Raw genomic sequence first — 16,821 nt, forward strand, 5'->3', positions numbered from 1 at the left:
GAGGTGCTTGCTGCACTCTCTGATTGGACTAGAATATGGTTCGGCTGTATTTTTGTTTTGCAACGAAATTGAAAATGGTTATTCAATTTTGATTTACATTTACTCTGATTGGAGTACGAAGGGAACCATTCTCGTTGGAACTTTACCGCGCTGAGCAGATGGGACGTGAATTGTAAATTGTAGAATTCACTCATCTTCCTTAGTCTCAGCATCCGTATGGCTTGCATATTGTAGAAGCCTCGGAGGTGTAACCAGAGAAGGTTCCCATTGTTTTCATTCTGTTGGGGTGTAGAATAGCATTATGTTGTTTTATATGCCATTAGAGTGAAAACTTAGTCTTATTTTCTATTACTTTCGTTTTTCCTTCTGTATCTAACAATTCCACTGGGCATTTGTTTTTGCTGATTTTCTTAATTTATTTTATGTCTGGTTCCACTTCTAGTTCATTTCTTATGAAATTCTTGATTTCAGTTTTCATGTCTTTTTGATTTGAGCTTTGTAGATTTAACCCTGTGATTACGACGTTATTTTTCCTTTTATCTTTCTCTAATTCTTCGACGTGTTCATTCAGTTTCAATATTTCTTTATTTAAGCTTAAGTTTTCTCTTTTCAGTTTCATAACGGACGATGGGCTAAAAGTGACAACAAAAAAACCACAGTCTTTGCCAAATACCTGGAGGAAGTGTTCCAACCACATGCTCAAAACAACAACCCTGATGCAGAAGATAATACTCAATTGTATTTAGAACATCCATATCAACAGATGGAGAACTTCACAGTCAAACAAGACAAAATCCAAACAGATCTGAACCTTCCCAAGAAAGAAGTGCAATATTTGACACAGATTTTTAACGCAATCTTAAGAACTGGTTACTATCTCCTTTTGTGGAAAGTGGCACAAATCATCTTAATATCCAAACCAAGCAAGCCTGTAGAAGAAGTTAAGTCCTATAGACCTATCCTATTTTCAATGATGTCAAAGGTTTTTGAAAAACTACTACTCGACAGATTACAGTCAATCCTCGTGGAAAAGCAGCTAATACCCAACCACCAGTTTGGATTTAGACAACAACATGCTACCACTGAGCAAATTCACCGAGTCTGCAATTCCATAAACAAAGCCTTAGAAGAGAAGAGATACTGTTCTGCAGCCTTTTTGGATGTCTCGTAAGCTTTTGATAAAGTCTGGCACACTGGCTTGCTATACAAAATAAGGAAAGTCCTTCCTCTCAACTATTTTCTAATCCTCAAGTCCTATCTCTCCGACCGCCATTTCCTTGTAAAAGTAACAGATCAGTGCACTAACTTATATCCAATCAAAGCTGGAGTACCTCGGGTAGTGTCCTTGGGCCAGTTCTCTACCTACTCTACACAGCAGATCTTCCTACAAGTCAAAACATCATCACAGCCACATATGCAGATGACCCAGCAATCATTGCAGCTCACTCAAACCCGTACATCGCCTCGCAACTGCTCCAGATAAATCTCGATAGAATAAAGATCTGGTTACAGACATGGCGAATTAAAGTAAACGAAAGCAAGTCAGTACATATAACGTTCACTAATCGAAAATATACATGCTCAGCCGTCTCATTAAATAATCAAGTACTACAACAAAGGAATGATGTAAAATACCTAGGTATGCACTTGGACCGCAGATTAACGTGGAAGAAACACATATTCACGAAAAGAAAACAGTTGGGTCTGAAACTCAATAAAATGTATTGGCCGATTGGAAAAAGGTCACAACTGAGTTTGTACAATAAAATTTTAGTATACAAGTCAGTGATTAAGCCAATCTGGAGCTATGGTACCCAACTATGGGGATCTGCGTCAAGATCCAATATCGACATCCTGGAAAGATTCCAATCAAAGACCTTCCGCATTATCACAAATGTACCGTGATGCATGCCCAATGAGTACATCAATCGTGCTCTTCAAATGAAGACTGTTAAAGAAGAAATTGTCAGTTACTCCCAAAAATACGACTACAAAACCACCCCAACAGGCTAGCGAAGAACCTAATGACACCCCAGGCAAACAGAAGGCTAAAGTGCCACACTCCAAGCGATCTACCAACAAGATTTTAAATTTTCAAAAATATTTTAATTAATTTTTCACATTTATTAGAGTCACAAATAATTTTGTTACTAAAATTATGATTTCATGGGTTACTGTCACTGGACAGTCTCCTGCAAGTATTTTGTAATTTAATTAAACAATTTACTTATTGTAATAATTATTACAGATTGTAAATAAATGGGATGTTAAAAAAATAATTGTTATATTAAAACTCTGAAGTATGTTCTTTCAAATGCGGCTAATTTTATTTCTTAATTGTTATAAACAAAGCTGCTGTGAATTAAAAAAAGAGGGGCAACTTCGTCCCTAATAATTGTCCTAGGATAATTTTTTCTTTCTAAATTTGTAAAAGAATTCAGTCTTTCTAAATATGAAAAAATAATTTTTCTACGGGTAATGTTTAAAAAGTTATTCTAATTGTTTATAAGCAAAAAATCGGCATGTTCTTGCAAAATAATTTTGCAATATTTAAAATTATTTTTTGTCCTCTTTTTTAAATAACGTTAATAGTATAAATCTTCTTCTTTCGTAAACTATCCGTAGTATGGAGCAGCTTCATCAATTTCTGACTTATATTGTTGCAAAAAAAAATTAATTTGAGTTAAACAAATCAAATAACTTTTAAACTATCTGACCAATTGATTTTAAATTCAGAGTATAATTTAAGAACCATAAGTTTCAGCATTCCATGTAATAAGAAGGTTCTAACTTAATTTTTAAATAAGTCATGAATTTTTATAAAAACTCAAAATGTATGATTTATTTTGCAATTTTCTAGACAACCAATAAGGATAGACATATTCAGCGAACGCCAAATTGAAGTTTTTTATATGATTTATAAGTTTCTTACTCACAAATTTGTTTAAAATGCTTCAGTTTTTGGTAATAGACGAAAAAAGCGAACATTTACCATTTTTTGGCCTTCATTTGTTTATAACTATGTCATCATTCTCTTTGCCTTATCCCTATGCGGGGTCGGCTTCCCTAATTGCATTTCTCCACAAAATTCTATCTTGGGTCATATCAATGTTAATCCCCTTTACCAACATGTCCTGCCTTATCGTCTCCCCCCAGGTCTTCTTTGGTCTTCCTCTCCTACTCCTTCCAGGAATCTGCACTTCAGCTATACTTCGTATTGGGTGATTCACGTCTCGACTTTGAACATAACCAAACCATCTTAACCTATGCTCTCTCATTTTGGCATCAATTGGTGCCACACCTAGACTTCCCCTAATATACTCATTTCTAATTTTATCCTTCTTTGTAACTCCACTCACCTATCTAAGCATTCTCATTTCCGCCACATGCATTCGTTGTTCCTCTTTCTTTTTCACTGCCCAACATTCAGTTCCGTACATCCTAGCCGGTCTTATGGCTGTTTTATAGAATTTTGCCTTCAGCTTCATTGGAATTTTTCACTGCCCAACATTCAGTTCCGTACATCCTAGCCGGTCTTATGGCTGTTTTATAGAATTTTCCCTTCAGCTTCATTGGAATTTTTCTGTCACACAACACACCACTCGCTTCTTTCCACTTCATCCATCCAGCCCTAATTCTACTGCATGCATCTCCATCTATTTCTCCATTACTTTGTAATACCGACCCCAGGTACTTAAAACTATTGCTTTTCACAATCATTTCACTATCCAAAGATACCATTTTATTTGTAGTAACTCCATCTTTAAATGAACATTCCGAATACTCTGTTTTTGTCCTACTAAGTTTTAAACCTTTTTCCTCCAAAACTTGTCTCCACTGTTCCAGTTTTTGTTTTAAGTATCTTTCACTATTTCCTATTAACACAACATCATCAGCATACATTAGGCACCATGGAATGCTACCCTGTAGTTTCGCTGTTATCTGGTCCAAAACTTCTTCTTCTTCTTCTTCAGGTGCCATCTCCGCTACGGAGGTTGGCAATCATCATAGCTATTTTAATTTTTGAGGCAGTAGCTCTAAATAGTTGTTTTGAGCTGCATCCAAACCATTTTCTCAGGTTCTTCAGCCATGAAATTCGTCTTTTTCCGATGCTTCTTCTGCCATCTATCTTTCCTTGCATTATGAGTCGCAGGGTGCCATACTTCTCGCCCCGCATCACATGTCCGAGATACTGTAGTTTTCTTTCTTTAATTGTAAGTTTAACTTCCTTCTCTTTACCTATTCTTCTCAGTACTTCGTTGTTCGTAACTCTATCAGTCTCAGTCTAATTTATCAGTCTCTCCCACACCTGTCCTAACACTAGTCGTTACTATCTCATACATATCTCTCACAATCTTTACATATTCGCCAGGGACTCCTTTCTTATTGAGTTCCCACCACAGAATCTCTCGAGGAACTCTATCATATGCTTTCTCAAGATCAATGAATACCATATGAGCGGTGGTCTCTTTATTCCTGTATTTTTCCATCAGTTGCCTTACAATGAAAATTGCATCTGTTGTTGATCTGCCCTGCATAAAGCCAAATTGATTATCGGATATTTCGGTTTCTTCACGTATCCGTCTATCAATTACTCTCTCCCATATTTTCATGGTGTGGCTAAGTATTACATGTATGTAGAGACATACATTGTTGTATGTCTCCCTTGTTTTTGTAGGCAGGTGCTAATATACTGCTTCTCCATTCCTCTGGCATTTGTCCAACTTCCATAATTCTATTAAATAGACCTGCTAGCCAACTTATTCCTGTCTCTCCCAAAGCTCTCCATACTTCCCCAGGAATGTCATCTGGTCCGACTGCTTTTCCTTTCTTTATTTTTTGAAGGGCTTGAGCCACCTCCCCGTTTGTTATTCTGGCAACCACTGCTGTTACTGTCTCCGTTAACTCCACAGGCTGTCTGTTAAATTCTTCATTTAATAAACTGTCAAAATACTTACTCCATCTCTTTTTGACATTCTTTTCGTGAATTAGTATTTTATTATTTTCATCTCGGATACATCTAATCTGATTAAAATCTCTTGCTTTCTATGTTCTATCATCTTGGTCTATTTCTCCCATGTTGCCATGTTGACCGGTGCACCCCCCCGTTCTTATTATATTCATAGTTTTCCACGTTTTAAGGTCCTACAGATTGAACCTGGAGAAGAGAAAAATATTCGGGAAGTTCATCCTGCACTGAGCTAAGGAAACTTTTCATGGATTTCAGTCTTTCCGTTAGCTTCCTGAATATGCTACTACTATGGTGCTTCTAAGAGCCTTTTTTCAGTGCGACACAAGTGACAGAAAAAAGGTACGTCCGTGATACATACACATTTATAACATTTATTCCAGTTGTTGATAGATGGCGCTATAATCGGAAAAGCCGTATTTACCCATTATTTACCTATTACATATTTATACGTCTATAAAGTTGTCTTTCAGTGTGTCATTAATGACGTAATATATGACTTTAAGAATGAAGAGAATCATAGCATGACATTTTAGTTAAATCTGACAGTTGTCAGAATCGTAATCGTAATTATGTATAAAAACAAATCAATTGTGTTTATTTGATTTATAAAAACGTATGTTCTTTGATTGGTATAGTCTTATAAATTGTACAAATTATAGTCTTATAGAATATAGATATTTAATACATAAATCATTTTTTGTTCGATTATAGCGCCATCTATCAACAACTAGAATAAATGTTATAAATGACTTTAATCACGGACGTACCTCTTTTTCTGTCACTTCCAACTTAATGCGTTAGAAAGAAATCGAAAAATAGTGACGCACTGAAAGTTGCCTCTGAGAAGGAGTATAGATGCCACTTTCCCTCTTGTTTTTATGCAGTGTGCTTTTCCTTTGCGCGAAAGTGGAATAGACTTGGGTTTTGGAAGGATTGGGTATCAGGGAAAAAAGTTTGTTTGGCAGTAAAGAATGTACGACCCTAACTATGGCGGTCAATGACCTACAATACAGTAGGACTGTGTTCTACAATTTGTGGAGCAATGTCTTATGTCTTACTATGTCACAGGCTGCTGTCAGATCTACGAAAGTAGCCTGTGTCTTAAAGGGCTGTTCTTCGAAAGGCTTTTCAATGTGATCTGTTAACGCCATGACTTGGCCGGTGCAATATTTGCCGGTTCTTAATAAAACTTCTTGCGGGATGAGATACTTGTCAACATTTTTTCTATTCACAGGAGTTGAGTAGTGATTTGGTTTGCTGTAATCTTGCAAGGTGGCTTATGTTCCTTAGGATCACCGCTAAGTTTTTTAACAAGGTTCCACGCTACTATGTAACATGTTCCTTTTTTCAGTGTTTCGATCCACTTTTCGTTTCTAGCTTGACTCAGCTGTTACAGTAGGACTGCTCTCGTTTTTTGGGTAATGGGGTTAGCTGCATGGAGGGTTTCGTATATTCTCAGCGCAATTTTAACTCTGCAGCGTTCCCTTCAAATTATATATAACCTATAAAAAAAAACTTGATTTGATCAATTTGGAAGTCCTTAAAATGGGGAAAATCCCCAACCCCCCAAAGCCAGTTTCTCGGTTTTTGAAGATCGCGCACCTTACCGAAAAATCTGAAAAAAATTGGAAATTAGTTTTTGATAAAATACACAAAAAAAATTCGACTTGCTACGTTTTTTTCAAAAAAAAAGTAAATAAAAATTGCATTTTGAGGTTATGTACACTCAACTTATGGGTCTATAAAAAATAGACATGGTAAAAGCCTCAATTATGCGTGTGAATTTTTTTAAATTTTTTAAATTGATTGCATACCATCTAAACAAATAAAACCGAAAAAATGAGGTTTTTTGGTGGTGGGGGAAGTGGAAGAGAGAAAAAGGTTTAAAATTGCACTGAGCCTTATTTTTGTATCACAAAGAACGTAAAACAATTTAAAAAAAATTGAATTCTGGGAGCGAGGGCAGTTTGCCTATCTCAACGGAAACGGGGTATCGTTTTAGCTGCTTTAGAAAAAATTGGAATCGAATTTCGAAAAATTTTGGATGTGTCGTTTTTGATTTTCCAATAATTCATACAGTTTTTCATATATTACCTGCACAAAGTTCATATCTGACAATAATGGTAACACCAGGTCTTTGGTAGCCTTACTAAATGGTACTTTAGCTTGTGGTAACCATGCCCAATGGTAAGGATAAGCTCGCCAACTGTCCGGATGTTTGTAAGGAAACGCTAGACCATTATCGATTGCTGCTATACTAATCTCAGGAAGCTGCACCAAATTCCAATCCGTTGTATCTGTTAGTTCTACTTGAGCACTCACAGAGTTTCCTAAAGAAAGTGAAATGGCTAAAGAAATCATTAGATACAAACTAGTATACGTGTTATTTTGTATGAGTTGGTAAAAATGATATAGTCTAGTTTTGTACCTTGATAAAATAAGCAGTTTAGAGTTTAGCCAAGAACAAACCGAAAGTAGAAATGGAAGTCGATATTTGAACTCTTCGTGTAACTTTACGTCGATTGATATATGATTTCACTAATTTCGAGTCATTTTTTTCTAAACTTCCGGTCATAACTTTTTAACCGGAAATTACATAAAAACCGGAACTAAATATTCGATCTCGACTTTTCAATATGCGATGATTGTTTTATCCTAGGTTATTTCTGCTACTATAATGTGGCACTTCCGATTACACCTTTTTAACTGGAATTGATATAAAATCCGGAAGTATATTTATTCTCGTCTTGCTAAGGTGCGTCGAATAATATATCGCTTGTACTATTTCGGAGACTTTTAAAACAGTACTTTCAGTTGCAACTGTGGAACCGGAAGTCAGATGTTAAATTTCTCACTTTTAATACCGTCCTTGGTGGAGGTGGTTCAGAGATGTCGGACATCCGGTTTATATGTGTTTTATTGACTTTGGGAAGACCTTTGATCGAGTAAAACATACTGAAATGATTGTTATTCTTCAGCAGATTGGTATTGATGATAAAGATCTACGCATCATTAAAATATTTACTAACATCAACCTGCAAACATAATGATTGGCCGGGACACTTATGAAGAGCTTCAAATACGAAGAAGAGTAAGGAAGGGCTGAGTTTTGTCCCCACTAATATTTAACATATATTCTGAGTTCGTTTTCAATAAAGCAGTGGATATATTAATATTAACAATTTGAGATGCGCAGATGACACAGTGTTAATTACAAGCAATTACGAATAACTTCAACATCTGATTAATAAGATTACCACAACGTGTGATGAAAATTGATTCAGGCTAAACACCGCAAAGACAAAGGTGATGGTTGTCTGTAAAATGCCAATACAACCGGTAGCAGCTTATGGTGAACAACACGAGAGAACTAACAGTATCACCTACCTTGGTTGTAATAATGAGAACTGGGACATGAACAAAGAAATTAGAATACATAATATAGAGAAGGTCAGAGCTGCATTCTTTAACATGAAGAAACTGTATGTGGAAACAATATTACTCTGAACACTAGATTAGTAAGATGTTATGTGTTTTCTACTCTTTTGTATGGTGTCGAAGGTTGGACTTATCAAGAATCTGGAAGCCTTTGAAATCTGGATGTATCGGAGACTCCTATGAATAAGTTAGGTGGATAGAGTTCGTGGTAGGGGAGCCCAAGCGGGGATTTTTGCAGTTACTCGAGCGCGTCGGATTATTACATGGGGAGAAACTTTGTACCCTGTAAATGTACCTCTACCATATATTGGCTCTTAATACAGGGGAGTTCCTTAAGGGGGGCCGAAAAAAAATCTTTCCTTAGAAACACTCGAAATCATCAGATTAAGATAAGGTAAGTTAAGTACAGTTACGATCACTGAATAGTTTACACCTTAATTTTTATATTGTAATACTGTAAAATTGCAGTGTCGTACGGATCTGATAAATGTCAAAGTCAAAAAATTTCAAAAAGTCAATACTTGTCAAAAATTTCGCGTGTTGAAAAATAAATTAAAACGATATGAAACTCCTCCAAAAATCTTCTGTGTATGCTTTCCATTTAATTTTTTTTTTATTTAGCTTAATGCCTCGACAACTAATGGCCCTTGGCATTTTGTTAAATTTTATAAAATATATTTATATTATTTTGATTTTTTAATTTTAATCAACCTATTATAGGTACACCACTGGTAACGCCACTTTGACGTAAAAGGTGCGTTTAAAAGAGGTGAAATTTAAAAAAATCGGCTCCTAGATACGTAAGCCTGTAAACTATTCAATGATCGTAACTGTACATGCAAAACAGTGTATATTTAAAAAATCTGACGATTTGAGCGGGGCGTAAGGAAATGGGTGAGTCCCAAAACCCTAAGAGAAAAGCGAATATTTCGCGAAATAAACGACAGATCGAAAAACTAAACAATACGTCCTCATCAATATTTTTCAAAAATCTATCGAATGATACCAAACACGACTCCCCACGGAGAGGGGTGGGGGTAAATTTAAAATTTTAAATAAGAATTCCGCGATATTTCGCGAAATGAACATCAGATCGAAAAACTGAAAAACACACTTATTCAATATTTTTGAAAAGAAGTACTCCCCATAGAAGTGAGTAGGGAGGTTACTTTAAAATCTTAAACAGGAGCCCCCATTTTTTATTGCAGATTCTGATTCCTTATGTAAAAATAAGTAACTTTTATTCAAGACATTTTTTCGAATTATGGATAGATGGCGCTCTAATTGAAAAAAAGATTGTTGGAAATGGAAAATTAAATTAAAAAATGGAAAGTCCCCACTAAAATGGAAAACATTACTTAACTTTTTTTGGCTTTAGGACCTAATCTTCACAACTCAATAGGTCCCCATAACGCTCGAGTGACTGCACATTTAGCATACTTCCCCCCCCCCCCACTACGTAACGAAGTTGTTTTGCATCGGGTGGGAAAAGTTACGAAAGTCGTGAGAACAGTTAAAAATCGCAAACTTAAATATTTTGCCATGTTATGCGCCACTCAGAGAGATATAAGATAACTCCATTTAATAATACAAAGCAAGGTAGACGGAAGAAGTGGGCCAGGTCGAAGAAGAACGTCATGGTTTAGAAACCTGAGAGGCTGGTTTAACAGATCCTCTGCATTCCTTTTCGAGCTGCCGTCAACAAAATTACTATAGCCAATTTAATATCCAACGCTCGATAATCGAGCACGGCACATGAAGAAGAAGAAGAGATCTGGGGTCTCAGGAGACTGAGACCTCGGATTTTCTGAAGAAGATATCAGAGAGGATGTCTAAAGCTCGTTGTAATGAACATTAAGGCGATTTACGACGGATGGCAGGTGAGTTTGATATTACAGCACGTTTATTCTTATAAGACTTGACAATACTTGTCGAAAGATATTTTGTTGCATGAGGATTATACAATTAGCCTGTAAACAGCTAATATATACTCAATTTCATCAATGCTCCCTCTAGACCGGAGATCTAGGACATTTATATAAAAAAGGTTTTAAAAAATAAATAAATGAATTAAAGATATGAGTATGTACAAAAAAAAAAAAACAATAAATATTATTGGTATGTATAAGCAATCCCTCACTAACTGACCACTGACCAACGTTTTCGGGCGGATGAGTTAGTAAGGGAGGGAACTTTTTTCCTGGGGTTGAAAAATTGGCCCCAAAGGCAAATGAACCTACCTTTTAATGGTCGAGGGGTGCTAAGAATCACCGCGAGGAGGAGCCACCCGAATGTTGCAAATAACTATTTAGAGAACAAATCCTTTTTAAATTTCGGGACATGGAATCTGAGTAGCTTGCTCGAACAAGGAACGACGCACAACACGATTAAGGAAATGAACAGACTGAACTTAGAATAATATTGGGCATAAGCGAAATGCGCTGGCCTGGTTCCGGTGAAACATTGGTCATGAATAAAACGATATATTACTCCGGAAATGACACCCGAGATAATATTATATGGAGTTGGGAGTTGGGGTTCATCTCCAGGAGATTCCAAGCAGCCGTTTTAAATGTTGTTCCTTTTTCAGGTAGAATGAGGGTTATTACAAATACAGGGTAAGCCAGTTAACATTAATATAGTGCAAGTGTATGCTCCAACTGGAGATAAATCAGAAGCTGGAATAGAACATTTTTATGAACAACTTAAACAACTTTTACAATACACCAGGAAGGAAAAAATTACAATAATAATGGGTGATTTAAATGCAAAGATAGAAAAAGGCCGAGTGGATAATATAATAGGTGATTAAGGTTTAGGAACAAGAAATACTACAGGCGACAGATTGGCTCAATTTTGTCAAGAAGAAAACCTAAAACCTGGCAATTATGAACACATGGTTTCGATTACCTCCCCCTTCCCATACACTGTATGCCTGGAGGTCAGGTGTTGTAAAGGACGATGCCAGGAATAACTTCTACTAAAATGTAACCAACAATTTTAGGACGTTTTTTATTTATGACGTTTTTCATTTGTTAAATTTGCAATTTTTAAAGATTTTTAATTTTGCAGCTTAGGATATTCATTTTAGAAAAAACTTTTAAATAGAAAGTTATAGTAAATTAAAAAACCTACAATTTGAGCTATGGCAAGTTTAATTTCGTTAATTAATTATCGCAAAAAAGCCGGCGAAAGGTCCAAAATGGTCGTTTTTTGCAATTGCATTATTTATTGTAAAAATAACTTTTTTTATTCTTTTAGGCTTTGAAATGAAGATGTTTCAATTCCAAACATAAAAAAAAATTGTAAAGCCCGATTGTTGCTTATATATTACAAATTGTTTATCTCGAGAAGTCAAATGTCGAACGTTATAACTTTTTGAAAAAAAAAATCGTAGAGTGTCATTCCTAGATCCACTCTCGTTCTAAAGACTTATATTTTCATATTCTGACGTAAATAAATGCATAAACATTGTTCATCTTCTTATTTCGGGTTTGAAAATAAGGAAGCAAATTTCGTTATAAACATTTAGACCTGAAGCAGCCCCTGTACAATGAGTTTCTAACTTGCAGATTACTATTGCTGAAGGCAAAACGAAGATTTAAAACAAAATTAAAATTTTCTACGACCAACTAAAGCAGAGATAATTATGTTTGTTTTCTTAAATCGTAGTGACTTTATTTATAACAATTAAGAAGTTATTTCTCAGCGATTGACTAAAGAAAGACTTATATTTTCTTAAACTAAAAATTCTTTTAAAGAAAATCACAGTCAATTATTAAAAATGATTTTTAAAATGGAGTTGTGATTTATTTTTCTTTACGATTGTGAATTATTATGTCGGTTGCCCTTAGCAACTAATAGTACATTGAATCGCGGTTTTTGCTCCAAATTTTAACCTTCGTCGGGGGCATAGGTACAATTGTAACTTTTGAGTTTTCAAATTGTGATAACTTTTTTTTTCAAAGAGGTAAAGACTTGATCTTTTGCGAGATCTCTACATTTATCCAGTAGATTATGTGAGCAAAATGTAACAAAATTTTTTTTTCAATTCGCAGAAGGAGGCTTAAATAGTTCCTACCCCATAAACGACGGCATAGGTACATTTGTACCTTTTACATTCTTTTTAATAAATGATTTAAAAAACAATACATTTTGTATTTAAATGATAGTTTATTTGATTCAAAATACAAAAATAATGATAGTGTGGATTTTCGCAACACATACATATCGTTTTAGACTGGTGGCGCCCAAAATCCCGACAGCCAAAATCCCGACGGCCAAAACACCGACATGCAACAATCCTCACATAAGTAAAAATTCCGACCACTACATTTTGAATATTTATTGTTTCCTTTTCAAATGCAATACCATTTCAAATGCAATCATATTATAGATTATAGATTATAGAGTATTGAAATTGAAAAATTATTACTTACTAATAAGCACGGGTACAGTATTTCTCATGATCATCTTTCAGTGCGTCACAGTTTTTCGATTTCTTTCTAACGCATTAAATTGTATGTGACAGAAAAAAAGGCACGTCGGTGATTACATTTCGTCGGTGACATTTTTATAATATTTCTTCTAGTTGTCGATAGATGGCGCCATAATAAAAAAATATTTTTTTTTAATTAGATAATAATATTACAAATATAATCTGTATAATTTATAAGACTATACAAATCAAAGAAAATACCATTTTATAAATGCAAGAAACACATTTGATTTGTTTTTATTCCAAACTAAAAATGAAATGTGACAACTGTCAGATTTAACTAAAATGTCATGTTAGAATAAATGTCATAAATGTGTATTATCACGGACTTACCCTTTTTCCTATCATTTGTTACGCACTGAAAAATGATCATGAAAAGGACAATACTAATCTTTATGTATTTTAAATGAAAAAAATATTTAAACACTTCATTTTATAATATAAAAGCTATACTTACTGAAATGGAAGGTTGTAAGTGACATGATAATATCTATTATATGAAAGTAAACTTGAATTCAGGATTTGATTATACATTATATTATTGGACTATATATTGGCAAAAAAAATAATTTAATTCATATACCCATGTTAGAAATTTTATTTAGAAAATTAGTTCATATTGAATGGTAAATACTTTTGTTTAGTAACAAAAAATAAAAAACAGATGACCATAAACAAAAAAACAAGAAATAAATGTAATTATATATTAAAAAGAAACTTATCAAACCTGTCGGGATTCTGGCCTGTCGGGATTTTGGCCTGTCGGGATTTTGGCCTGTCGGGATTCTGGCGTGTCGGGATTTTGGCCATCGGGATTGTGGCTGTCGGGATTTTGGCTGTCGGGATTTTGGAGCAGACCCGTTTTAGACAAAGAATGTTCGCCACACACAGATAGAAAACATACTCCACAAGTACTTCTCGTTTTACGCTGTTTTTCCGTTCGTTTAGACAAATATGACAACTTCCGGTTACTGGAGTACATAGATCCACGAATGCTGTGAGATACTTGAGGAGGAGTATCTACAGCAAATACATACTCTGTTTCAACCAAGGACCATTTCTACAGCACTACGAAGAAAATGACTCCTAATCATCATCCGGTTTTTACTTTGAGATTGAAATGAAGGTAACCAAATCTCTTTAGAATGATCCTTCAAAAATTGCCTGCGTTAGTCCTTTGTTTTTTCTAATGGATTATTCTCTCGATGTATAATGTAGCATGCTAAGCCAGTGACGTCAATTATATTATAAAAAAAGGCCAAGGGCCACCGCAATACTCGACATAAAATGCTGGGTGAGTATTTGGTCAAATACTTACCCAGCATATTATCCATGTTATCAATTCCGCTTTGGTTTTATTGTAATACTGGATTATTTCCGGTTTCGCTACTTCACTGTCTTCTACTTTTCCCGTCATATGCATGGGCGAGAGTAACACTACTGCTTTGTTTTTCTTTGGCACATATACCTAAGAACATACAGTAGCAACTTGATTGTATGCAAAATTTGTGGAAAAACTAGCTCTTTCCTTGTTTGCTGGCATTAGCATGCCCTTATTTCTTCTAACTGTGCCTACTAGTACTACTAACGTCATGTGCCATAAATTCAAGAATTTAGCGAATTCAATACTGGTAAAAAAGTTATTTGTGGTAACATTCTGTCCGTAACCTTTATTAGACGTGATCAGATCTTAAACTGTTTGTTCGCCAACGTTAACTGGTCGGGAACCGTATGCTGTTTTTCCAATATAAAGATGATCTTGTGTGAGCTTTGATGTATCACAAGCCAAAAATACTTCGATCCCATATTTAGCGAGTTTGGAAGGTATTCTAAATTTGTAAGGCCTCTAAATGGACATAATTGTTAGTCGGTGGTTATGCATTTGGATGGTTTGGAGCCTTGTAGCAAATTTTTATTCAGCATTGTCTAGATATCTCGTATGAGTGCATCTTCGGTTTTTTTGCGTTCTTCGCGGATATTTTCATTGTCAAATCAAAGAAATCTTAGCATGGTATTGAAAGAATTACAAGACATTGCTGCACGTATCATTGGCCAGATACTCTATCATCCTCACCTCGCGCAAGTTTTCTTTGTTATTTCTATGTATGTACACCTAATTTGTAGCCATTTCGGTATACTAGATGTACCTATAATCACTATTCATGATAATTTTTTAGATATTGATATTAGGTATTGATAAACACCAAACAACTAAATGGGGATGAGATCTGTTTCCAATTGAAATACAATACAATGGGCGCGTTCACCAGATGCAAACGTTGGCAATCAGTTTGCGCTTTATGGTTCTGAACGACTTGCTAACGTCAAACATGTTTGGAAAGCGGTCGCCATTTTTGCAAACATAACATATTTAAGTTGAACTTTGCAAACGTGTTGAAATATGGCGGGAATTTAAATTGTATATATTGTAAAATATATTGATAAGGGTTTTATATATAAAATAAAGGCTACTGAAGACATTCTGCTACGTTATTATCTATTAAATAAATTTTTTTTTTCTTTAATAAAAAAAAATAAATTCAAAAACGTATTTATTGAGAAAATTTATTTTAGGTTACGTTCAAACCAAGCAAGCAAAATGTCAAATTTTAACCTAAACAACCATCCGTTCAGTTCGCTGTCAACAAGTTTAGAATCAAAGCGCAAACATTTGTGAATGTGTTTGCATCTGGTGAACGCAGTCAATGCTACTCCTACTAGAATTTGTTTACGGTCACTATTTTCAAGTTTATTGTTGTAGTAATTTCAAGAATTTACGACAGATAAGAGCGGTCACGTTATAGCGGCTTCTAATCTTTGTTTGTAAATCCGTACAAGAACAAATTAACGAATATTATTATTTATTTATTGCAATATTCAACAATTTTTTACCAGTTATGCTAGTAATAAATAATATTATCTTAAAATTAACATATATTTCCCTTTAGATTAACGAATTTAAAAAAAATATATATAACAGGTACAATTGTAACTTTGCCGTCTGTTAACGGTGTAAAATTATGCCGCTCGACAAAGGTTAAAGAACCGCTTGGATTGACATGAAATTTGGCATACACATAGATAACGTCATGTCAATGAAGAAAAGTTATATTGGGCCGATGTGTGCTTTTGCCCTGGGGGTGAGTTTCATCCCTTATGGCGGATGCAAAAATATAAGTTCAAAATAAGTCCGGAAATGGATAAACTGACTAATTGTAAGTAACTTTTTTCTATAGAATTTTTTCACTAAGTTAATACTTGTCGAGTTATTTGCGAGTAAAACGTTCATTTTTCAACAAAGAAAAAACAAGTTTTTATGCGGTTTTTTGCAAATAAACCAAAAAGTAAGTATTTTATCAAAAAAATATTCTTAGCAAAAACATAGCCCATTAAAAATTGAAAAAAGTGGTGTATGTCCGAACTCTCTAGACCCAGTTAAAGCAAAGTTGTACCTAATGAAAAATAGGTTCATATCCGTCAAATTTCAAAGTTAATATTTCAACGTGAAATAACCAAAAAATGATACACTTTTTGGAGAAAACTCATTACAACTTTTTTAAAGCTTTTAAAAAATGCGTTATTTTTGTTTTTTAAAAAAGTTTCTATCATCAAAATTTAGCAAGTTACGCTCAAAATAAAGTTGGTCTCTTTTTTTTTTGGTCGAATAAACTCGGGACAGTCAGCCCCTAATTACCATCTTAAATCAAATTAATCGTTACCGATTCACACGTTACTTTACTTGTGTATTATTTATATGAACTGTAAGTATCATCGATTCAAAGGGCTTATTTAAAAAAAATGGTTTTAAAATAATTTTTTTTTAATTTCTAATTTTGAAAACATGGTTTTTTTCAAAATAACTTAAAATTTATTAGTGATACCAAATATCGCAAAGAGTAAAAAATGTAGATTT

General features: G+C 34.4%; 1 protein-coding gene across 2 annotated transcripts in view; it reads right to left on the reverse strand.

The window, feature by feature from the left end:
* LOC126878913 (phosphatidylinositol 4-kinase type 2-alpha) overlaps nt 1-16,821 on the reverse strand; it is a 598,768-nt gene that overhangs the window by 135,501 nt on the left and 446,446 nt on the right. For both annotated transcript variants that reach the window (XM_050641803.1, XM_050641802.1), the window contains one exon: nt 7,067-7,302. In XM_050641803.1, the coding sequence (XP_050497760.1) occupies nt 7,067-7,302 (236 nt within the window). The remainder of the gene's footprint in view (nt 1-7,066; nt 7,303-16,821) is intronic.

The sequence above is a fragment of the Diabrotica virgifera genome, chromosome 1 (assembly GCF_917563875.1).
Source record: "Diabrotica virgifera virgifera chromosome 1, PGI_DIABVI_V3a".
Taxonomy (NCBI): domain Eukaryota; kingdom Metazoa; phylum Arthropoda; class Insecta; order Coleoptera; family Chrysomelidae; genus Diabrotica; species Diabrotica virgifera.